The 24,252-nt window shown below is 41.0% G+C and overlaps 3 protein-coding genes across 6 annotated transcripts in view; 1 reads left to right on the top strand and 2 right to left on the bottom strand.

The window, feature by feature from the left end:
* The window catches only part of LOC121537939 (nck-associated protein 5-like), a 33,282-nt gene extending 30,813 nt beyond the window's left edge, over positions 1-2,469 (top strand). For all 4 annotated transcript variants that reach the window (XM_041845608.2, XM_045207081.1, XM_045207079.1 and 1 more), the window contains one exon: positions 241-2,469. In XM_041845608.2, coding sequence (XP_041701542.2) covers positions 241-504 — 264 coding nt within the window. In that variant the 3' untranslated portion in view covers positions 505-2,469. The remainder of the gene's footprint in view (positions 1-240) is intronic.
* A 1,109-nt stretch (positions 2,470-3,578) lies between these two features.
* LOC121537407 (probable Bax inhibitor 1) lies at positions 3,579-6,312 on the bottom strand. Its single transcript, XM_041845045.2, has 10 exons — positions 6,189-6,312; positions 5,929-6,015; positions 5,271-5,379; positions 5,019-5,139; positions 4,688-4,736; positions 4,462-4,559; positions 4,193-4,272; positions 3,943-4,043; positions 3,757-3,832; positions 3,579-3,647 (listed from the first exon to the last, which is right to left on the bottom strand). Exons 2-10 carry the CDS (start codon positions 5,982-5,984, stop codon positions 3,627-3,629), a joined length of 711 nt encoding a protein of 236 aa, XP_041700979.1. The 5' UTR covers positions 5,985-6,015; positions 6,189-6,312; the 3' UTR covers positions 3,579-3,626.
* A 266-nt stretch (positions 6,313-6,578) lies between these two features.
* LOC121537938 (carboxy-terminal domain RNA polymerase II polypeptide A small phosphatase 2-like) lies at positions 6,579-19,034 on the bottom strand. The gene is made up of 7 exons (XM_041845607.2): positions 18,406-19,034; positions 12,232-12,386; positions 10,279-10,383; positions 9,966-10,022; positions 9,226-9,318; positions 8,662-8,847; positions 6,579-8,399 (listed from the first exon to the last, which is right to left on the bottom strand). Exons 1-7 carry the CDS (start codon positions 18,464-18,466, stop codon positions 8,274-8,276), a joined length of 783 nt encoding a protein of 260 aa, XP_041701541.1. The 5' UTR covers positions 18,467-19,034; the 3' UTR covers positions 6,579-8,273.
* Positions 19,035-24,252: the final 5,218 nt, after the last annotated feature.

The following is a 24,252-nucleotide window of genomic DNA, read 5'->3' as shown; positions in this document are numbered from 1 at the left end:
AAAAATGTATTGTGGATTTGTGACATTTTACTATTGACAGTCTCCCTCTCCCTCCACTCCCCTCTCCCTCCACTCCCCTCTCCCTCCACTCCCCTCCCCCTCCACTCCCCTCCCTTCCCCTCCCCTCCCCCCTCCTACTCTCCCCTCCCCTCCTACTCTCCCCTCCCCTCCTACTCTCCCCTCCCCTCCTACCCCTCCCCTCCCCTCCCCTCCTACCCTCCCTCCCTCCCTCCCTTATAGAAGGCCTGTGGTTCCTCTGGATCTCGTAACATAGACCCCAGCAGTCTGCCGGTGCCAGCCCAGACAGGGCTGAGCCGACGGGGGAAGATACGCAGTACGCCCAGTGCCCCAGAGATGGGCCTTGGCCGGGAGGCGGGCCTGGAGCTGGTGAGGGAGAGGCCTGAGGAGGCCCTCTCCCCCAGCCGCCCCCAGGTCCTAGAGACCCCCGAGTCGCTCAGTGACTCTCTCTATGACAGCCTCTCTTCCTGTGGCAGCCAGGGATGACGGGGACAGGGGAGCAGAAAGACAGGTGATCTGCAGATCCTACTATGGTACCGACTGACCCACCTTAGTGGAACATGGAATATGGACTGTGCTAAGATATACCCATTTCACAGTATCGTGCCAACCTGAACCATATTGGGCTCCAATATTTTATTTTCACATTGTTCTTTCCAGAATGGTTCTAGCTACTATGGCGGATGATTAACCAGGCCAGCCGGATACAGCTTGGTCCGACCCTTGTCAGTTTGTCTCAGTAGTGTGAAAAGGGTACATGTGACGCTGACCACCATTAGAGGAATATGGACTGTGATAAGATGGTGTCCCCTTAGAACTTTCATGTATGCTTTCTCACCAGCTATGTTTCAAGGTTAACTGGAAATACCAACCTCTCCTCAGGATAACTACAACCCAAAGGATAGACTATTCACAATAATACTGTTTTATGACAGGAAAGAATTGGACAAACTGAACACACTGCTAACCAAAATAGTTATTTATATCATTGTAGGATTATGGAAATAGTGTGTTGAGCGATTAGGGTTTTTCGGTTCAATTATTAAAAAATAATCACTGTTTTCGATTTGTTATTTATTTTTTTGCATTAAATGCACTATGTGGGTTGAATACTGTAACACAGAATAAAACAATTAAAGTCCAATGATGGTAGTTACATTTACATTTGTCAGTGACTGCCCCTTACTGCTTATCACTTATTAACCATTTATTCACATTACTTTAAAATATTTCAGTTGTGTATATTACATTTGTTTTATGATTACTTTATTATTCCATTCCAAGTAATCTCATCTATATTGAGCTGCTGCCTATGCTGTCTGACAAAATCCCTATTTTAGTAGTTCTTCAAAATAAATAAGGCATACTTTTTATGACTGCTGAATACCAACTATCAATCACTTAGATCATATATTGTCAGGTACTGATACCTCACGAAGCAAGTGCTCTCTATCCCCATCCATCTCGATCGCGCATTCTTCTGTCTGCCTCACACTAACCCAAGGTAGCGGGCATAAAAGAAACACGGACCGAACAAGTAGCCGCCTAATGGATTATGGTCATTGTAGTTAATTACCACGTTTTCTGCGCTAAATTGTGTAGAATATTGACCTGTTGGAAACTACAACTCCCTACTACATCGCACAGTTCGGGCTTGATCTGATTTATCTCTAGAGAAACTGCGCATTGAGCTCAGAAAAAAAAACTAAATGGATGCAAATAATTGAACGGACGTCAGTCAATTAGTTTAAAAACGAAAAATAACTGACATTTCGGTTAATCGCTCAGTACTAGGAAATACACAGATAAGATGACAATATCGAACATTCCCACACAAAAAATAAAATCTTATGTTGAAATTGAATATGCCTTGTTCATCAGTCTTACCCCAACCCTCACCAAAATATCTTACTGTATTTATTAGACTACAGGGCGCTGAAACACTGATCATGCAAGGACTCATTACCAATATAATACCAATAAATAATTCTATTTTCTTTATCAGTTCACACTAATGTACTGATTCCTTCATCTTGAGCTCTTAAAATGTTATTTTTTCCCCCACTATTGAATACATTTTAATTTGATGTATAAAATGATTTGTTGATGGTGTTAAGATTTTTTCTCTAACTGCTAAGAAATTTAGTTTAGCTGACCATTCTTTGAAGGTAATATGCCAGCAATAATACTGAAAAGAGACATGGCTACATTATTGTCCAATTAATTATGTATTTATTTTATTGTTATGTTAAATCAACTGCACATTTGGAATTGTCAATTTTTTATATTTTTTGTGTGTAAATGCAGTCATCTGACTAAAATAGATTGTTTAACTTTGGATGTCATAACCTTGAACAGCTAAGATGTCAACATTATTTTTAAAAGGTTTTTATGATTATTTCTTGTTCATGTGTTCTCACTGACGCACAAATAAAAGAAAATTACACCATATACATGGCCCCGTGTAGCTCAGTTGGTAGAGCATGGCGCTTGCAACGCCAGGGTTGTGGGTTCGTTTCCCACGGGGGGCCAGTATGAAAATGTATGCACTCACTAACTGTAAGTCGCTCTGGATAAGAGCGTCTGCTAAATGACAAATGTAAATATATCTGCGTGTTTGCATGCAAGTACTGCAATGAAGAAAACTGCATTTGGTTGATAATTTAACACTTATTTGAATAAATGTATCAAATTAGATTCACTGGTAAAGTATGTTTTCACAGTAGGCCTATACAGATAACGAAAATATCAACATCATTTGGCACATATCTTGCAAGAGAACGCATCGGCAGTTGATCCATCTATTCTACAGCCTTGAGCAGTCCTTTTTGTGCCACACAAGCTCAATCTGACCATAAAGTGCAATTGTAAATCTTCATGAAAGGTCAGCCGAATTACTAAAACGTTACCAATAGATTGTTTAGAAGTAAATAAGAGGAAAAGGAGGAGTTGTGACTCTGTACCGGTACCCCCTGTATATAGCCTCGTTATTGTTCTTTTATTGGTACTTTATTATTTTTTACTTTAGTTTATTTAGTAAATATTTTCTTAACTATTTCTTGAACTGCATTCATTGTTGGTTAAGTAAGCATTTCACTGTAAAATATTTACTAAATAAAGTAAAAAGTAACACAAAATAATAACGAGGCTATATACAGGGGGTACCGGTACCGAGTCACGACTTCTTGTTGTATTCAGCGCATGTGACAAATGACATTTGATTTGATAAAGACATCACAGGTCAGGACGTAAGGTCACATCCCTTCCCTAAACTAAACAGATTGGGGGAATAGCATAAAAAATAAATAGAACTTAAAATAAAACTGATTAATCTCCAAAAGATCAAACAGCCTGCTGAAAACCTTTTATTTGTTTTTTTTATGGCACAAAAAGAGTTCAGTTCTGCTTATGTAGGCCTTCATACAACTACTCTCCCTACAGGACAAGCATTATCACTGCAGCAGTGGCCTAAAATACAACCTTATCATAACTTCCTTTTGCAAGCACAAATCAAAGCACAAAAAGTAACCAAGAATGACAAATAGTACTGCAGACACTGGTTGTGTTCCTTGTCACAGTTCATTTTTTATTTGAAACTTCAACTGGATCTACTTCTCTTTCTTCTTGTCCTGAAAATATCAAATATCACCATTTGCATATTGTGAAATGTGCTAGTATGAGAAAAAGTCAACATTACATGAGATTAATATTCTGTCTTTGGGGAAAATAAAACATTACCTTCTCATTCATGGCAAGAAGAATCATGAGTTTTCTGAAAATGGTCACAAAGTCGAGGAACAGGTCCACGCAATGCCTTTCAAAAGAAAAACAATTACTTCATTTAAAATATATATTTCATTCTAATACACCAGCAAGTAAAACGTTTTACAACTGCTTATTTGGTGGAATATTATAAAGCTTTACCAGATGTAGTCCTTGTCTCCGTTCTCTGCTTTCTCAATGATGAGCTGAGTGTCGAACAGAACAAAGCCACACATAATGACCAGCCCCAGGTACATGTGAGCCTGTTAGTGAAGAGAAGAGCCATGTTACATCTGAGTCACCTTGCTGAGTGAGACCTCCTCACACAATTATATTACACACTTCCAAATGTATGAGTGGAATCACTTCACATCCAAGTCGTGAGAGATGGCTCTATAAATATTTAGGCTACCTTGAAGAGTATCGCTGATCCAAAGAACATGTTCACCACAGACACCAGGAACAAGATGGATACGCCAGACATCAGAGTACCTGAGAAGAAAACGAACACATTGTTTCAAGATATTTTTGGGGGGTTATATCTTGACTAAATTAACACGAATTCTGTGACATTTGTGAATGACTTGTGCTCCTCAAGGAGCAAAAGGGTTTATTCAAGTTAGTTAAGATATGACCAGAACAGATAACTATGCTACTGAATAGCGTAGAACATCTTTGTACCTCCTAGGAAGAGGTAGCTCCTACGCTTGGCGTACAGGGCACTGAGAGTGAAGCAGACGAAGATGATTGAGGTTCCAAGGAAGGCTGTCACAATGATGCTAGAGAGAGACCAGACAGACAAAGACACAATTTAAGGACAAAGTCTTCTTGACTCAATTGAATAACAAATAGTCCTAAGAAATTATTTCCAACAATATTTAATAGCACATAGGCCTAGATGTTCTACCTTGGGTTAATGGTGATGACAAAGTCCATTGCCGGTCCAAGACCAACACCTGGTGAGAAAGAAAAAGTCAATTTGACTTCAGGGGAGATTAAGTTCATGAATTGCCTGGCTGTGAATTGCAATGGACAGTGGATGCCCATTGATCATTTACATTGAACTGTTAACTGGCATTACCCGGGGATTGTGGTGAATAACTAACTCCCTGCTATCAACCAATCAGCATCCAGGATCCAAACAACCTGTTTTATAACAATTAGTTTTTTTCCCCCAATGACTGACAAATTAACAGTCAATAAGAGACAAAATTGTCTGTCTTGAGCCCTGAATTTACCTGTGAAGAAAGCAAACCCTGCAAGGATAGCCAGTCTCTTCTTCTCAGTCTCTGGGTTGTGTGGCGTCATGGACAACCAAACCACCATGCCCAGGGAACCCAGAAGAGTCAGCAAACCACCCTAGTGGAATAGGATAAAGCCAGTAGTATTTTTTAGTAGTTATAGCTTCACCATTGCCTAAAATCTATCTGAACGTTACTGTATTTACCAATGTTTGTCTATTATTATCGGGTGGTGTGCTTGCTGTTTACCTGAAAGAGCCGTGTGACAACATGGACATAGGAGCCTGCTGCAGCCACGAACATGCAAACTGCCAAGCTGGAGTAGACATTCTTCAGGTGTAACTGGGTAGATTGGGAACTGGGAAAAGCATTGTGTTAACCATGTCATCTCAGTAACTTAGCTAGCTACTATAAGTATGGAAAGATAGAACAAGGTTTCACCGGATGTATAAATCTGAAGCATCCAGTTGGAATTTCCATTCCCCATCAAATATGGTGAGGAGAGGAAGCCCAGTCAGTGGCTGGCAGTGGGAGAGTATGGAGCGAGATGGAACTGGGCTGGCATTCTGCTGATTTTCTCATCAAAGTAAAGCCAGATCTCAATACAGTTCTGTTTTGTAGACGTGACCCATGTCAAAGTTTCTAAAAATTGCGTTCTTTGGAAGGAGTGTAAGGGCGAATTGAGTTATTACACACGCACTCCACAGAATGATTTTTTTGCTAAAGAAAATAAAAATGCAAATACATGCTAGTTCGTGCTTGGCTCTGCCCAGGTCCTTACTTGTTCTATCCACTATGTTTCATTTGTTCCCATTGAAAACAACAGATTAACTATCTTGGGTTAGTTGTAATTATCCTTGGTATGGCGCTGCATTATACAGAGCATTATTATCTGCATTCTGCTTACATTTGGGAGAACTTGAGGAGAACATCCAATTTGATGCTGCGGTCAAACACGTTCATATTGTGTCAGGTTTCTGAGATCTTGGCAGATCTAAAAACAAGGAAATGACAAAGATTCATGTAAAGTTACCAACGAGACTGTGCGTTAGTTAACGTTAACTAACTACACTAGCTAGCTAACGTTACTTAGACAGAATTTAAACTCAAATAGTTACGTTAGCTAAAACAGCATAAAATGTTAACGAAGAAAATAGTAATACATACCATAAACGTACTTGGCACTAACGTTAGCCAGCTAGCTTTATTCCTTGTCTTTTCTTTCCTTCGACAAAAACTTTATGGCTATCCTTGTTTACTAACTGTACGTGTCATTCGATCGAGCGTCGCTACGTAGTGACATCATCACATTGCAAAAAATGAAGTAAATCTCATTGACAATTTATTCTATAGTCGGTGAAATCCGGAATCCTTGGGACGTCCATCCCCGCATCGAAGTTGACGTTAAAATTGTTTAGGTTCGGGTTTAGGGTATGGACGTCCCAATGATTCCAGATAGCATTGACCTTTATTCTACGCCCCAAATGATGAAAATATCGTAAATTCCTTATACAAAACTATTGACTATTTCCACAAAAACACACACCGACAAGGAAATATAATCCAACTTTTATTTGGCAAAATTTGACCAGGTTGGCTACAAAAGACATGTATTTCTTTAAAAATAGTCCAATATTATTAAAAGTAGCTACAGCGTATCCCAAACTCGGTCCTGGGGACGTTTTGGTTTTTGCCCTTGCACTAAAAACAATGTATAGGCCTATATGTGTTACTGATTTACAATTTACATTTTGCTTTATTTTGTTTGATTATAGCAATATCAATGAGGACAACTTAATCTACACAATATCAACAACCAGATAGCTTTGGTTATTCATTAGGATTGTTAAACATTCATTCAAATTTCTTAAGTGGTCAACATGTAGCTACACAATAAAAATAACATTTAACATTATAAAAACAAACTTGATTGTACCCACATAAAATAATCCAGATTTTGCTAGTTATTTGTCATTGATCTACCCCCTGAACTTGGTTATTGCTTTTTGGATAAACCAATGTCATCATCTATGATGATATGAGGAGGCATTGGAAGGTTAAGAGTTGTGTTTGAAAGGCACTCTTTGGAGGAAAATAATCAGTGGTGTTTGATTAACTTGTTTACACAACCCAAAAACTCTTGGCACAAATTATAATTTGGCAGATGTTTTGAATATTGTTGTTTTTATACCCTCACTTGCAGTGGGCAAATAATATACAAATTTATACACAAATTGTAATATATATGTATATGAAAAAAAACATATCATTTCAGAATTAAGAGTACCACAACTACATATCCTTTTTTAAATACAGTATTTGACCACATTCAGTATGGCATTACTGTGCACGATGTCTCTAACTGCATTTGAAAGGTACAGTTGTCACAGTCTTACTTATAAAAACAACAAGTGCAATTTTGTCATTTAGTAATCCAAGAAAAACAGAAAAACATATGTGTTAGACTGGACCAAATATTCTAAGAGCGACAATATAATATACTTGTGCTGAGTAGCCTACCACCATGGCATCCAGTGTGTCTGCCTTCAAGTGACTAGAAAGAAATCCATCTTACAAAATGTGGTCCCAAATGATAAATCAATAAGCTTTTTAAAGCTTTATAACATCACTGTATGCATGCTATTAATGGTATTCAGAAAAATACATTGCTATAATGTATATAAAGTCTCCAAAACTTGATGAAGACGTTATTTATTCTAATATATTCAGTACTTAATGGAGTGGCATTTTGCTTTGTTAGCCATTTTACAGTAAATAATGCAAATACTTACGTATCAATTAAACGTCTAGTACGTGAGCATATACTAACTGGTCATATATCTAGGAAAATGTAAGGATACATTCTGTTGGCATTCTGGATTTGACTGTGTGAACCGTATAACAAGTAGCACTGTAGTTCATCGTGACTACAGAAGAGGATTGCATAGTGAGAATGGAAGAAAAAACTTTACAAAATACAAATAAAAACAGTTTGAGCTGCTTGGTTTTTGTGTTTGTTTAGGAAAAAGGCACAAAGATACAAGTGTCCTGAGTCAGATCAGGCCATGCAGGCTTCTGATTTGGCAAAAATAACCACTTTATTCATATTCATTTGGAGTGACTGTAGTACTCTACAGTACTTTGGCAGTTCTCGCTCAGAACTATCAGACAGTGGTTGACAGACAGTCAGATGCTCCTAGTCAGAGAAATGGCGTTAGAATGTCATGAAGTGCTCGTCAGCAGGGTCCTCCATCATGGTGCTCGTAGCTCCCCCAGTCTGGTGTAGACATCCTCAGCCTGACTCAGGTCCTCAAACACAGGCAGCAGGTGGAGCAGCTCAACATCCTCCACATCATCAAACCAGGACACCACAGGAACCTGAGGGAGCATCAGAGAAACCATTCACTCACTTACTAATGCTTTCTTTGCAGTGTTGAGGTATTGACAACTGTATTTTCTTGTCGTATATAACTGTACTAAATCCAAAAGTTAAGTGGAATATAAGGTTAAACTTCAAAAAAGTGAATAGAATAGAATCAGAATTCAGTAGAATCAGAACTAGTATCATATTAATAATCACTTTGAATCCTGAAAGAGTTCACATTTGAGTTGACAGAAGTTGAATGAAACTCAAACTCACAGCATTCTCTGGGTGGAAGATGTAGGAGGCAGGAGAGTTGTCTAGGATGAGGGTCTTATGGAGCTCTCGGCCCAGCAGGCTGAGGTCTTTGACGTAGCATCCCTGGTGGAACACACAGGACTCCCGGAACAACCGTGCCCGGAATACCCCGCACTGATCCAACAGGTCAGTCACTGGATCTGCATACTGGGGGCGGGCAAGGAAGAGGGAGAAAAGGAAGAAGACGGGGACCAGGGAAGGGAGGAAATGGCAAGAGGAAGAAGGAAAGGGAGTTTGGTCAGGACTAACAAGGTGTCATCAAGGCACTCATGCTACTAATAATGTAACTATGGGTTACATTATGCAATGTATGCTAGCTCATAATATGCAAATCTACAAAGCAGGCTTTGGTACTACAAAGGTCACCTTGTGCATGGGGAAAAGGCTACGGAGGATTGTGAAAGAGAAAAACTTTTAAAGACTTTCTAAACTAGAATACAATAGGTTTTTTCATTAAGAACAACAAAAAAACAGGGCAAATGTCACGACAAGATAAGGTTTCATTAGAAGGTATTTTCAGCTTACCTTGGCAAGACTGGCAGTGAACAGAATACACTCAAACAGCTCTCCCATTCGTTGTAGAAACTCATCCACATATGGCCTCTTCAGCACATATACCTGAAAACAAACACCTGGCATGAAGCTTTGGTAACACTTTACATTAAGTTGCTCTTTTACCTGTTTAGTAACACAGACATTTATACTTGTTACGTAGTATTTCAGCAATTGCTTTATAATTGAACAGTAATAAAGTATCTAGAAGAAAATATTTGGAAGCAAACATTAACTCTTCTTTCTCTGCTGTGTCCATTTTGTGTCCATCTCAGTTGCTGGTGGCCGGTTCCTGAAACAAGTAATCAAGAATAGGCCGTGCAGGTGTTAACCAGCCTATCCTGGATTACTTGAACCATGCAGAGGCCCATGGAGAAGAATCCCAAACACCACAACAGTACTCATGTTGACCTGAAGTGCATGTCGTTTTGCATGTACAGCAGGCTCCAGTACATTTCAATACATAGAGTTCAAATATTACCTCTGGTGAGCAAAATCTTCTGAAAGGTGAACTGACTAAGCTGTATTGAACTGTTTACTTCCTTTCCCATTCCACTTTTGTCCAGTAGAGGGCTCATATAGCGCTCATAACAAACATCTGTCCTGAGACCCATCCCATTTTAACCCTGGCAAACACCGAACATAACATACGCATACAATACCCAACCACCTCTACAAGCACACAGATAACATATCCAGATGAGAGATTGTACCTGGTGTGTGGTCCCCTCAATCTCCACAGGCACTATGAAATCTGCATTACTGATAGGCTGAGGGAGAGAAGGAACACCGTGGAAGATTGTTGTTATGATGCTCCTGGGCTTTACAGTCATACTGTATGTAATTACATAGGATCAAATTGCTAAACTATAAATCATTCCATAAATCAAACAATACACAAAAAATGTCATGTCATTCAAAATTATAATTCACTTCATGAAATGTCCTCTTTTAACTTAGCATTTGATACAAACACCCCTTACAAAACCACATGTAACAGTGAGTGGGTGAAAAAGCGGTAGCTACCTTGAATGAGCTATGTACCAGTGTCTCATCCAGGTCTATGACCACACATATCTTCCCCTGGTCCTGGGGTGTCATCTCAGGCAGCAGGCTGGGCCCTGATGACAGCTGTGGTGGAGGAGAAGACAGGGGACATACACGGTCACTATCTTTAGCCAGTACTACAGAGTACAGTACATGACTGTGCAGAGCATTCATGGAGAACAACACATCTTGCCCTTTTTACTAGGCTTTTCTTATGCTTCATAAACACAGTGCCTCACTCTACAAGCACAGAGAATAACTGCAGTTGAAATTAAATCAATTTTATTTGTCACATGCGCGGAATACAACAGGTGTAGACTTTAATGTGAAATGCTTACTTACGAGCCCTTTCCCAACAATGCAGAGTTAAAAAGTAAGAAAAATGTGCTAAATTTAAAAAGGAAATACGAACACAATAAATGAACAATAACGAGGCTATATACAAGGAATACCGGTACAGTGTTAATGTGCAGGGGTACGAGGTAGTTGAGGTAATATGTACGTAGGGGTAAAAGAGCTCTAACAGTGTAATAATACTGTAAGAATAGAATATCAGATTCAATTCAGAGACCCAAACAATACCCATGCTTCACATCAGCTACAGCTTCCTCATTGCTCCAGTGCTGCCTGGAGGACATTTAGCAACGTGAACAAAAAAGAGGCAATAGTATTGTTTGTCCCTCTTGAGATGCCAAAGCCAGTTCTTCAATATAGTCCGAATTAAGATAACTCCAGATATATGTAATTCATTTTTACGTGTTTGCCGAGGAGGTCTGTCATGCAATTTTACATCTAACTAAGATGTTTGGTGCAGTATTTCTCAAGTGAAAATATTTGCATGAAAACGAGTCGTCTCTCGTTGAATGACAACAAAAAAATTAATTGAAGAATTCCTACGGTTGACCAATTACCGACGAAGGGGCATAGACTTCGGCTACTGAACTTCGGCTTGCGTCAGGAAAACTTTTTGTGTGCACGAACAGCTGAAAAAACCCTTGGCGAAGACCAAAACGAACTAAAACATCACAAAATGTTGTCATAATATATGCAGGAACTGTTTGGGATGGGACGCATGTGGACGCCTTCACATGGTGCTAGCGCCCCTACAACTGACAGCCTCACTAGTGGCCAGTGGGCAACACACACCTTGTCATGCTTCTGTAAACTTCGGTTACGAAACACCAGGTACCAAATACTGTACATATCTAATGTCTCCAACATGAACTGACATGCACATCACATTATCCACTCTTTGTAGGCCCACTGCACCTCTGTTTAGCCTTAGTGGATTGCAAGGCACTCAGCTGTCTTATCATCATATGAGATCAATATGAACAGACCTAAACTACTCTGTATCTGCCAACAGTCATGGTTATAGTGTTCAAGATGTTCCCAACAGGTGCAGAAGCCATTTTATATTGCATCATGCTGTCATAACATCAACGGGCAATAATCCCACACATTCTCACAGGGTATTGCTCAAGATAGGAAAGCTATCAATCACTTGTGTAGTTATTGTCTTATATAAAGATATTACTTTCCTGTAATAATTATGGCAGAGTTGTTAAACACATGATGAGGAAGTTGACAGTTGTAAAATAAATAAGAACTGAGCTAAGCCTGACAGTTATTTGGGTTTAAAAATACTTTGCTAAACTGTACACACGGGATTCATGTCCTGTAAAAAAACTCTATGACTGGGCAAATTACAATGTGTGAAACTTTGTGGCAAAAACAATTATTTTGAATCTGAGGAAACGGTCCAAACAAGCTTAGCAAACATAACAAAATGGAAAATGACACTTTTTAGGCTACATAATAGTCCCACACTTGGTTGAAATACAGTAAACTACAGCCCATACGCTCTATTTTCGATATGGATAATTACAACAACAATGCTGCTGAGATGTTGAGAGGAATATATTCTGTTACCTTGACAACATCCCCATTGTCCTGTGGCTCCAGCAAGGCATCTTGTGAAGGTGATGGTGGTTTTGGGGCATCCTGTGCTCCTCTGAGGCAACAGAAGAGTGCTTTGAAGATGTTACAGCTCCTAGGCTTCTTCGGAGAAGACCTGCTCACCTCGCCTGTCACAAGACCAAAAGGAAGAATGCTGTAGGCCTATGACACAACCAAGCTTTTGATCCAAACTCTGAGTGATATATGGCTTTGTCCCAAATGAAAATGCTATTCACCAACACATTATGGTGATTCAACCTGCAATGAAGGTTCTTATAATCCAGGTACAGATGTTTTGTTCACCCTGTTGCAGGATAACTTTTCTGCAATGCATTTCAGACTTGATTTTCCCTTACGATACGAAAAATGTATCAACCCTTACAAAAATGTCCATGAATTATAATCCACATTTCCTGTTGCTGCAGGATTATTTTCCTGCTGTAGCAAATTGGCTCAAATTAAGATCCTACATCTGTAGATGCATGGGGTTAGGGAAATGTATAATGTGAATTTCACAAGATTTTCCCATAAAGTAGTAAGGAGGATTTCCCCCATTTTGAGAGACATAGTTACTGCACACATGTAGAACTAACTCCGTGCTCCCTTCACGAAAGGCTTCCCTCTACACTACAGGGATGCCAGCCAGCCTGCACACGCACGTACGGACACACGCACAGTTGCGCACACACACACACACTGTCAGAATGCGACGGTGAAATGCGGTAGGCGAAGTCAAACGCAGGACACAGAGCTTACTGGAAACGTACTTTACTCGAAGGTAACCAGAGTAGAAAACAATCTCCACAATAGGAGGAAAAACAACCCGCACACGAACACTGCCGATGACGAATACAATAACACACAACACACAATGAACGACAGAGGGTTAAATAGGGAATACAATACAACATAATGGGGAACAGGTGTACACAATCAGGACAAAACAAGTCAAACACCGAAACATAGATCGGTGGCAGCTAGTACTCTGGGGACGACGAACGCCGAAGCCTGCCCGAGCAAGGAGGAGGAGCAGCCTCGGCTGATTCCGTGACACACACACACACTCAAACACAAATAAAAATTGGCCTTTAATGAGGTTGCTGCTGCTGGAAGCTGGAAGAGGCTGGTACATGTTATATAATCACAGAGAGGGCGGGAAAACCCACACTCTTCACCAGGCAGTGACTGTGTCTCAAATGGCACCCTATTCCCTACAGGGCCCTTGTCAAAAGTAGTGCACTATATAGGGAGTAGTGTGCCATTTGGGACACAGTCAGAACCTTCTGCTGTAGAAAAAAAACACAGACAGAAAACATTCCAACCGTTTCACTGACTCTCCTGGAACAAGATCTCTGGCTGGTATGGAGTGAGCTGAAGCCAGTCACACCTCAATGCTCCAAGCCCCTTTTGATCAGTCAATGTAAAAATGTGTCATAGTTCACAAAGGTTCCACCACAGGAGGCAAATAGCATCTATTCTTTGGTTGGATATGCATGTATGAGGGTTCATATAAAAATCAAATGCATGGATGGCTCTGATATACAGAACACTGATGGCTGTACTGACTAAAGATATCAAAGGGATTCATTTTAAACAACGGATTCAAAAAGAAAAAAGGTGATTGTTTCAATGCAAATCTTCAGGAGCCTTGTTCACACATTTGAACATGCTCAACATGCTTGTCATATTTTGTGAAGGAGTGTTAGTTATTATGAGTCTCTTGATTCATAACCTCCACCCTTGATCCTAACTTTTAATTTCCCACCTTCCCTCATTCTCTTTGTTACATCTTTGGGGGGGTGTCTGCAGCCATAGGAATGATGATGCACTACAAAAGTATGTGGACACCTGCTCGTTGAACATCTCATTCCAAAATCATGGGCATTAACCCTTTGCTGCTATAACAGCCTCCACTCTTCTGGAAAGGCTTTCCACTAGATGTTGGAACATTTCTGCAGGTATTTGCTTCCATTCAGCCACAAGAGCATTAGAGAGGTCGGGCACTGATGTTGGGCGATTAGGCCTGTCTCACTCTCTGCGTTCCAATTAATCCCAAAGTTGTTTGATGGGGTTGAGGTCAGGGCTCTGTGCAGGCCAGTCAAGTTCTCTCACACCGATCTCGACAAACCATTTCTGTATGGACCTCACTTTGTGCACGGGGGCATTGTCATGCTGAAACAGGAAAGGGCCTTCCCCAAACTGATTCCACAAAGTTGGAAGCACAGAATCGTCTAGAATGTCATTGTATGCTGTAGCGTTAAGATTTCCCTTCACTGGAACCAAGGGGCCTTGCCCGAACCATGAAAAACAGCCCCAGATCATTATTCCTCCTCCATTAAACTTTACAGTTGGCACTATGAATTCAGGCAGGTAGCGTTCTCCTGGCATCCGCCAAACCCAGATTAGTCCGTCGGACTGCCAGATGGTGAAGCGTGATTCATCCCGCCAGAGAACGCGTTTCCACTCCTCCAGAGTCCAATGGCGGCAAGCTTTACACCACTCCAACCGACACCTGGTCATGAAGCTCCCGACTAACAGTTATTGTGCTGTGTTGCAACCGAGGACAGTTGATTTTTACACGCTACGCGCCTAAGCACTCGCCGATCCCTTTCTGTGAGCTTGTGTGGTCTACCACTTCACAGCTGAGCCATTGTTGCTCCTAGACATTTCCACTTCACAATAACAGCACTTACAGTTGACCGGGGTAGCTCTAGCAGGGCAGATATTTGATGAACTGACTTGTTGGAAAGGTGGCATCCTATGATGGTGCCACGTTGAAAGTCACTGAGCTCTTCAGTAAGGCCATTCTACTGCCAATGTTTGGCTATAGAGATTGCATGGCTGTTTGCTCAATTTTATACACCTGTCAGCAACGGGTGTGGCTGAAATAGCTGAATACTTTTGTACATATAGTGTACATAACCAAGGAGTTGGGGAAGAACATATGGGAACTCAATAGAAATCATTTTGACATGTAATAATTTTAACGTGTTTTAAGGTGAATTCCTCTAGGAATTCTATAGGATTTTACATGGTGAGTTTACAGAGTGATTTCTTTCCAATTCCACTCCTGTAAACAACCATGGTCTATCTATATAAAGATACAGGACCCTAGGCCCTGGCCTGGGTGACATCGTTCAACACATATAGAATAGAATATATAGAATAGCCCCTCCCTGGGTCACAGGAAACAGATATGCCACGGGTAACAGGTTAAAAGCAGTAAATAATTAAATGTATGTTACTTAAAGCATTTGTGGTAACACTATGTGAAGGGTACCTACATAAGGACTTCATAAAGGCACTTACGGACGGGCCACGGTAAACGGCAATTGAACCGGGAGAAAATCTGCCTACCTGTGTAGAGACCAGCGGTCCTGGTTGTTGTCAGCTCGAATGTTGTTATTAAAACATTGGTTGACAAGATGAACTCTGCTCATTGGTCAACCATGTGTGTCGGCCGGTCAAGACTTCAGCTAATTTAATATTTTGGTGCCTCGAGAGCAGAGCCAGCGGCGCCGCTCACGGGAGCGAGCACCAGGAACCACACTGCCCGTACACACTGCCCATACAACCATACTGCCCGTACAAAACATATCTAACTGATGGGATACACAAGCTCCCGTTAGGCCTACAGAAATAACTGCCTATAAAAACATATCTAACTGATGGGATACACAAGCTATATTCCTTGCCAAATGGTGACAGTTTTATCACAAATTCAAAATGGACTGGTTGATTGATGTAGGAAAATATGTGTTCCAACAACAAGCTGCAGATTAGGAATAATTGTGTCCCATCTACTTGATTCCTTTTAAAATGAGTTAGCCTAGGCTATAACCCCCCTAAACATAGACAGGTTCCACACTGAAAATATGCAAAAACATTAGTTTGATAAAGACAAAGAGCATATTATCACCAGAATCATTAAGCACTCATCACCATGCAGTGTTCAATGTGAAATTGTTAATCCATTAAAATAATTCCAAAGAATAGGCATAATAAACTAAATTGAACATCTGTATATCGAAAAGACAGATTTTGAATTGTAACCCTGAAAAAATTGTCTTTCAACTTGCCAAATTCAGCCCCATTTCAAATGATCACTCTTTGAGAATAACTTTTCCAGACTCGAAATGCGCATCACCTTACACTGACAACTTTTTTCATTTGGAAAAATATTCTGTAATTTGTTATATAACATGTTTTCTTTACAATACAATATGTGTGTCTTTTTAAAACGATTGTGTTCCGCGATATAATATAACCAGTTGATAGTATGGTTTCAATAAATTAATCTTAAATGGCACTTGCTTTTTTATTGACTGAATATGGCAATTAGGATTTGTTATCTGTAATGGTTATGATAAATGAGGCATTGTTGCACACTGTTGGCATTGGCCTATAGATAAATGTACACATATGTTTTTCCAGTGCAGGCCTTGTGTTCTAAAAATAGATAATTTTTTCCATTGGAGTACTCGAAAAGAAATCATGCTAGTACTTGAAAGGTCAAAAAAATTAAAATGTCCATCCCTAATTCATGTGGTTGTTGGCATATGCATTTATGAAATGCTCATGTATTGTTTATGGATGCGTTATGAATGTGTTATGAAGTCTCCCTTATGTAGGTACCTGTCAAATAAAGTGTTACCGAAATTGTTTAGGGCTGACATGTATAGGCATATTACCCAGCAGGTTACATGTAATTTTTACAATTATTGATGTTGTGGATATCATGTATCAACACAAACATAACATGCTAGTGCCAAAATGCCATTTTAAAGGGTAGGATAGCCTATTTCTGAATACATCAAAACAAAATTCGAATAAATTAGAAAAGAAACAATCTATAATAATCTATTAGATTTGTATCTGTTGAGCAAACATAGGAGCAGCAGGGTTATCCTATCACACATAATCTGGTATTGTAAATCAACCATAACCATACAGCAGTACCCGTCCCCTTAATTCAAACCGGACTGCCAGAAGCACGAAAACAACGAATCTTTGAAACCGCGCTTTACAATGGGCGGCGGAGGGAGGAGGGCGTGTGCTGAGGGGTGTGCTTGTGCATTCCACTGTCAATATCGACCGCGGCACCTGGCATTTCTACGGTTCTGCTTCTCATCCGCAACGGTTTTCGGTTTATTTTCCAACAGCAAATTGTATATCATACACCTGCCAATCTTTGTATTGTATAGGCCTGTGGTGTGGTATTTTTATAATGACATTCGGATAGTGTGCCACACTGGCGCGCATTGATCTGCCTTGATGTGTCTCTAGCCTGAGCCTGCGAACAAAAACAAGACATGGCTGTGCTGTGTGTATGGCAGCCTAGAGACAGATGTGACAAAGTAATATATGGAACGGCGACATACAACAGCTGGAAGATAAGATATATCCCAAATGATAAACACAGGGTAGGCTAAATACGGGGGTGGTTTGGTTGAACATTTTACACGCGAAATTATTCGTCTGTCAATTAATGAAATTATAATTATTAGCTAATAATCATATGCCTAAATGTTTAGAATGATGGCATTGGATGTTGTAGCCTTGTTTTGATCCATATAAATACTGTAGCATCAACATTACTGAATCATTTGATGGCCTTGAAAGTCCAATCATTTGCGTAAAATGGGAAATAAATATTGATTTGAATTGTTTACACTGACTGAATATTCTTGGCAACCTTGCATTCGTGATGACAAAATACATTTTTTTCAAATAGCCTTTACTCTTGCATTGTCAAAAATGTGTTTGTACCAGAGGGGTTTTCCCTTTCCAATTATGCAGGTGTTCCATAACACCTTTGAAAACTAAGCCATGTTCGGCATCAGTTGCATGTGGCGGCTTGAATCATCATGAAATATAATATTGATATTCACCGTAGTCTATTTATACGCAAATTTAATGTGTACATAGCCGACCGTCAAGAAGAGCAGTGAGCTCTAGAATGTCGCGCGCAATATCGGCGACGTTGGAACTGTCAAATGGACGCGCTGGGAACATGTTTACGTCAACGTTAGAGTGCTTGCATTTGATTACTTAACGAACCTCCTCCATATCATAACTATACAATTATAATTAAACCCATGTTTAATCAGAACAAACAATAAAAACGGGGACATATCCTATTCTTACCTGTTTTCGGTGACAATTGAATGTCTTCTTTCTGCACTTGAGTGATGATAGAACTTTCCATCTGACAAGCACAGAGCCCTCAAAATCCAATCCGTTCCCCAAACAGAGATAAGCAGCCTTCATTAGGTTATATTGACAAGTTACTAAATGATTGCCCTGATAACTGTCATCCGTGGCTTTGTTGGATCTGGAAGACGCTACAATTCATCACCAACAATGCATCTTTATTTCTTGCTTCTTCTGGGAGGGGCAGGGCGCTTGGATATGTTTTCGTCTTTTGCGTTTCCCTCGGCTGCGCGTCTCAGTTTACTTTATCACTAGTATATTTCTGAACCGAACGGCCCCTTCCTGTCTCTGCGAAGACCTCACTTTTCGCTCCAACAACATGGAGAATACATGCGAAAGAAGAAAAACAACCGAGGAAATGGGGCAAGGGGGCGGTTTCAAGTTCCCCTTACTACAGATAAACAACACCGTCAAAATGCTATTACCGAGAGGATGAAAAGAAAACAGATTACATCGGCGGACATATTTCTCAAAAAGAGAAATGGTTATGAATAGAATTCGATTTTAAATGTGAGATGTATTTGTTTTTTTCGGGGCTTTGTTTTTCTTCGAATGGGACACCAAGGGCGCCTTGAAACCGTTGCTCGTTTTGGATTGGATCTTTGAAAAGTGGGAGTTGCAAAGGCATTCCTCTCTATTCTGCACACTCCACACCAGAAATATGTTCCAGCGCTGGTTTTGTTACGACTGAATAAGCATTTATGATTGTAATACATTGGATTACTAAATTAGGCACTTTTCTTCTTCAATATATCATCATTATAATAATATAATAATAATGTTTTCATTGATATTGTCATTGATAATATTATAAATCTTTAGTTAATTGAGATACAAAGGACTTCAGTAATTGCAGTAATGACAAAGAAAAAAACTGCACTTCGAACTTAATCATTCAAGTTTATCCACAGTTTATCCACAGTAGATTGTTTCCTTACAAATAAATGTACATTTGTTGCTAAATATAATGTTTATGTCCATCATAACTAATGGTCATCTGTTTAGTTGATTTGTTGTAATTTTCCAGCACTCCAACATGACAACACTTCATCATATACAGATGTAGGAAGAGGTAGCAAATTAAGTCTTTATTGTAAAATGCAGTTAAAATGCAGTGCTGCACACATCACATACAGTGCATTCAGAAAGTATTCAGACCGCTTCACTTTTTCCACATTTTGTTTTACGTTACAGCCTTATTCTAAAATGGATTCAATTGTTTGTTTTCCTCACCAATATACACACAATACCCCATAATGACAAAGCAAAAACAGGTTTTTAGACATGTTTGCAAATGTATTCAAAATAAAAAACGGAAATATCACATTACATAAGTATTCAGACCCTTTACTCAGTACTTTGTTGAAGCACCTTTGGCAGCGTATACAGCCTCAAGTCTTCTTGGGTATGACGCTACAAGCTTGGCACACCTGTATTTGGGGAGTTTCTCCCATTATTCTCTGCAGATCCTCTCAAGCTCTGTCAGGTTGGATGTGGAGCATCTGATCGGGTTCAAGTCCGGGCTCTGGCTGGGCCACTCAAGGACATTCAGAGACTTGTCCCGAAGCCACTGCTGCGTTGTCTTGGCTGTGTGCTTAGGGTCGTTGTCCTGTTGGAAGGTGAACCTTCGCCCCAGTCTGAGGTCCAGGGTGCTGGAACAGGTTTTCATCAAGGATCCAGACGAGCTAAACCACCTCTATGCTCGCTTCGAGGCAAGCAACACTGAAGCATGCATGAGAGCACCAGCTGTTCTGGATGACTATGTGATCACGCTCTCCGTAGCCGATGTGAGTAAGACTTTTAAGCAGGTCAACATTCACAAGGCCGCAGAGCCAGACGGATTACCAGGACATGTACTCCGAGCATGTGCTGACCAACTGGCAAGTGTCTTCACTGACATTTTCAACATGTCCCTGACTTAGTCTGTAATACCAACATGTTTCAAGCAGACCACCATAGTCCCCGTTCCCAAGGACACTAAAATAACCTGCCTAAATGACTACCGACCCGTAGCACTGACGTCTGTAGCCATGAAGTGCTTTGAAAGGCTGGTCATGGCTCACATCAACACCATTATCCCAGAAACCCTAGACCCACTCCAATTTGCATACCGCCCCAACAGATCCACAGATGATGCAATCTCTATTGCACTCCACACTGCCCTTTCCCACCTGGACAAGGGGAACACCTACGTGAAAATGCTACTCATTGACTACAGCTCAGCATTCAACACCATAGTGCCCTCAAAGCTCATCACTAAGCTAAGGATCCTGGGACTAAACACCTCCCTCTGCAACTGGATCCTGGACTTCCTGACGGGCTGCCCCCAGGTGGTAAGGGTAGGTAACAACACATCTGCCACACTGATCCTCAACACGGGGGCCCATCAGGTGTGCGTGCTCAGTCCCCTCCTGTAATCCCTGTTCACCCATGACTGCATGGCCAGGCACGACACCAACACCATCATTATGTTTGAAACGACACAACAGTGGTAGGCCTGATCACAGACAACGATGAGACAGCCTATAGGGAGGAGGTCAGAGACCTGGCCGTGTGGTGCCAGGATAACAACCTCTCCCTCAACGTGACCAAGACAAAGGAGATGATTGTGGACTACAGGAAAAAAAAGAGGACTGAGCACGCCCCCATTCTCATCGACGGGGCTGTAGTGGAACAGGATGAGAGCTTCAAGTTCCTTGGTGTCCACATCACCAACAAACTATCATGGTCCAAACACACCAAGCCTATTCCCCCTCAGGAGACTGAAAAGATTTGGCATGGGTCCTCAGATCCTCAAAAAATTATACAACCGCACCATCGAGAGCATCCTGACTGGTTGCATCACCGCCTGGTATGGCAACTGCTTGGCCTCCGACCGCAAGGCACTACAGAGAGTAGTGCGTACGGCCCAGTACATCACTGGGGCCAAGCTTCCTGCCATCCAGGACCTCTATACCAGGCGATGTCAGAGGAAGACCCTCAAAATTGTCAAAGACTCCAGCCACCCTAGTCATAGACTGTTCTCTCTGCTACCGCACGGCAAGTGGTACCGGAGTGCCAAGTCTAGGTCCAAAAGACTTCTCAACAGCTTCTACCCCCAAGCCATAAGACTCCTGAACAGCTAATCATGGCTACCCGGACTATTTGCACTGCCCCCCCCACCCCATCTTTTTACGCTGCTGCTACTCTGTTAATTATTTATGCATAGTCACTTTAACTCTACCCACATGTACATATTACTTCAACTACCTCAACTAGCCGGTGCCCCCGCACATTGACTCTGCACCGATACCCCCCTGTATATATAGCCTCCCTACTGTTATTTTTATTTTACTTCTGCTCTTTTTTTCTCAACACTTTTTTGTTGTTTTTTTATTTTACTTTTTTATAAAAAAATAAATGCACTGTTGGTTAAGGGCTGTAAGTAAGCATTTCACTGTAATGTCTGCACCTGTTGTATTCAGCGCATGTGGCCAATAACATTTGATTTGATTTGATTTGATCTCTCTGTACTTTGCTTCGTTCATCTTTCCCTTGATCAGTGGCGGCTCCTGAAAAAATTCTCAGGAGGGGCAATTTTTCTGATGATTTAGGTGACCTACACACGTGCACGAGTCCGTGCACGCGATTCCAGATATCTTTACCTCTGAATAAACTGCCTTTATTATACCATATCCACCCTGTCCAAAGTCTCTACTTGGTCTCAGTTCTCCAGTAAACTTGTGATTATCAACAGTACACAACGGTAACAAACAATTGGGGGAACTCACGGGGCAGATAGTAACCACTTAAAAGGAAGCGATTCCCAAACCTTCCATAACAAAGCCATCACCTACAGAGAGATGAACTTGGAGAAGAGTCCCCTAAGTAAGCTTGTCCTGGGCCTCTGTTCACAAACACAAACAGACCCCACACAGCCCCAGGACAACAACAACAACAACAACAACACAATTAGACCCAACCAAATCATGAGAAAACAAAAAGAGAATTACTTGACACATTGGAAAGAACAAACAAAAAACAGAGCAAACTAGAATGCTATTTGGCCCTAAACAGAGAGTACACAGTGGCAGAATACCTGACCACTGTGACTGACCCAAACTTAATGAAAGCTTTGACTATGTACAGACTCAGTGACCATAGCCTTGCTATTGAGAAAGGCCGCCGTAGGCAGACCTGGCTCTCAAGAGAAGACAGGCTATGTGCACACTGCCCACAAAATGAGGTGGAAACTGAGCTGCACTTCCTAACCTCCTGCCAAATGTATGACCATATTAGAGACACATATTTCCCTCAGATTACAGCGATCCACAAAGAATTCGAAAACAAACCCAATTTTGATAAACTCCCTTATCTACTGGGTGAAAAACCACAGTGTGCCATCACAGCTGCAAGATTTGTGACCTGTTGCCACAAGAAAAGGGCAACCAGTGAAGAACAAACACCATTGTAAATACAACCCATATTTATGTTTATTTATTTTCCCATTTGTACTTTTAACTATTTGCACATTGTAACAACACTGTATATATACATAATATGACATTTGAAATGTCTTTATTTTTTGAAACTTCTGAGTGTAATGTTTACTGTTAATATTTATTGTTTATTTCACTTTTGTTTACTATCTACTTCCCTTGCTTTGGCAATGTTAACACACGTTTCCCATGCCAATAAAGCCCTTAAATTGAATTGAATTGATAGTAAGGTCGCAATGACACAGAAAGCAGTTCAATGTCGGGGTACAGAGTCGCTCTCTTACCAGGATCGCGGTCTGACCAGGGTGAAGGTGGCCGGCTCCACTTCTCTGTCCGGGACTCATCCAGCCAAGTCTCCCAGCTGTATTGGGATTCAGCTGCCAGCAGCGTTTTCATTATTTAGTCCGTTCAGTAGCGGGTATGTACACGATCAACAAGATCAGTCCAAAACCAACCACTGGAAATCCATGGTTGGCAGAATGTTTGTAAACTAAGTCTACAAATTAAAAACATAAAATAACGCCGCACTGCAGGTCGCAACAGAGACGCTTCTAGCGCCATTGTCTTAGTTACGTTCAACGCTACGTCACGTATGACGAAAGCGCCGTAAGTGCAAGCCCACAGACACCCATAGAGAATGTATTGAAAGCTTTGAAATGTGAAAAAATAGATTTTACATGACAGGCTATGAGAGACTTCTGGGCGATTTTCAACTTGACTGAAACGCCCCAAAAACGGGCGGGCCATTTGAAGCACGACTTTAGCCTGATTTGACATTTAGTGGCTGGCAGATCAGACGTGAACACTGATAACTGCTGTTGCCGTGATATAATTGATTAGAAAAAAAATCCCTTCCTTTTCCCGTTTGGCAGTGCGTCGCCCATATCGCCCTATTGAACAAGCCGTCCCTGCCCTTGATCCTGACTTGCCTCCCAGTCCCTGCCGCTGAAAAACATCCCCACAGCATGATGCTGTCACCACCATGCTTCACTGTAGGGATGGTATTGGCCAGGTGATGAGCGGTGCCTGGCTTCCTGCAGACGTGACGCTTGGCATTCAGGCCAAAGAGTTCAATCTTGGTTTCATCAGAGCAGAGAATCTTGTTTCTCATGGTCTGAGAGTCCTTTAGGTGCCTTTTGGCAAACTCCAAGCGGGCTGTCATGTGCCTTTTACTGAGGAGTGGCTTCCGTCTGGTCTCTCTACCATAAAGGCCTGATTGGTGGAGTGCTGCAGAGATGGTTGTCCTTCTGGAAGATCTCCACAGAGGAACTCTAGAGTGACCGTCAGGTTCTTGGTCACCTCC

The sequence above is a fragment of the Coregonus clupeaformis genome, chromosome 24 (assembly GCF_020615455.1).
Source record: "Coregonus clupeaformis isolate EN_2021a chromosome 24, ASM2061545v1, whole genome shotgun sequence".
Taxonomy (NCBI): Eukaryota; Metazoa; Chordata; class Actinopteri; order Salmoniformes; family Salmonidae; genus Coregonus; species Coregonus clupeaformis.
Note: the sequence above shows the minus strand (reverse complement) of the source record. Positions and strands in the feature narration are given on the sequence as shown.

Bases quoted from the DNA above. Each gene is read 5' to 3' on its own strand.
- LOC121537407 (XM_041845045.2), bottom strand. From the start codon at position 5,984: ATGAACGTGTTTGACCGCAGCATCAAATTGGATGTTCTCCTCAAGTTC. The intron at 5,380-5,928 runs GTAAGCAGAATG...TGCTTTTCCCAG, and splicing joins CTCCTCAAGTTCTCCCAAAT to TTCCCAATCTACCCAGTTAC. The intron at 4,273-4,461 runs GTACAAAGATGT...TTTTCTTCTCAG, and splicing joins GAGCTACCTCTTCCTAGGAG to GTACTCTGATGTCTGGCGTA.
- LOC121537938 (XM_041845607.2), bottom strand. From the start codon at position 18,466: ATGGAAAGTTCTATCATCACTCAAGTGCAGAAAGAAGACATTCAATTG. The intron at 10,023-10,278 runs GTAGCTACCGCT...TCTCTCCCTCAG, and splicing joins TGGTACATAGCTCATTCAAG to CCTATCAGTAATGCAGATTT. The intron at 9,319-9,965 runs GTACAATCTCTC...GTTTGTTTTCAG, and splicing joins TTGAGGGGACCACACACCAG to GTATATGTGCTGAAGAGGCC.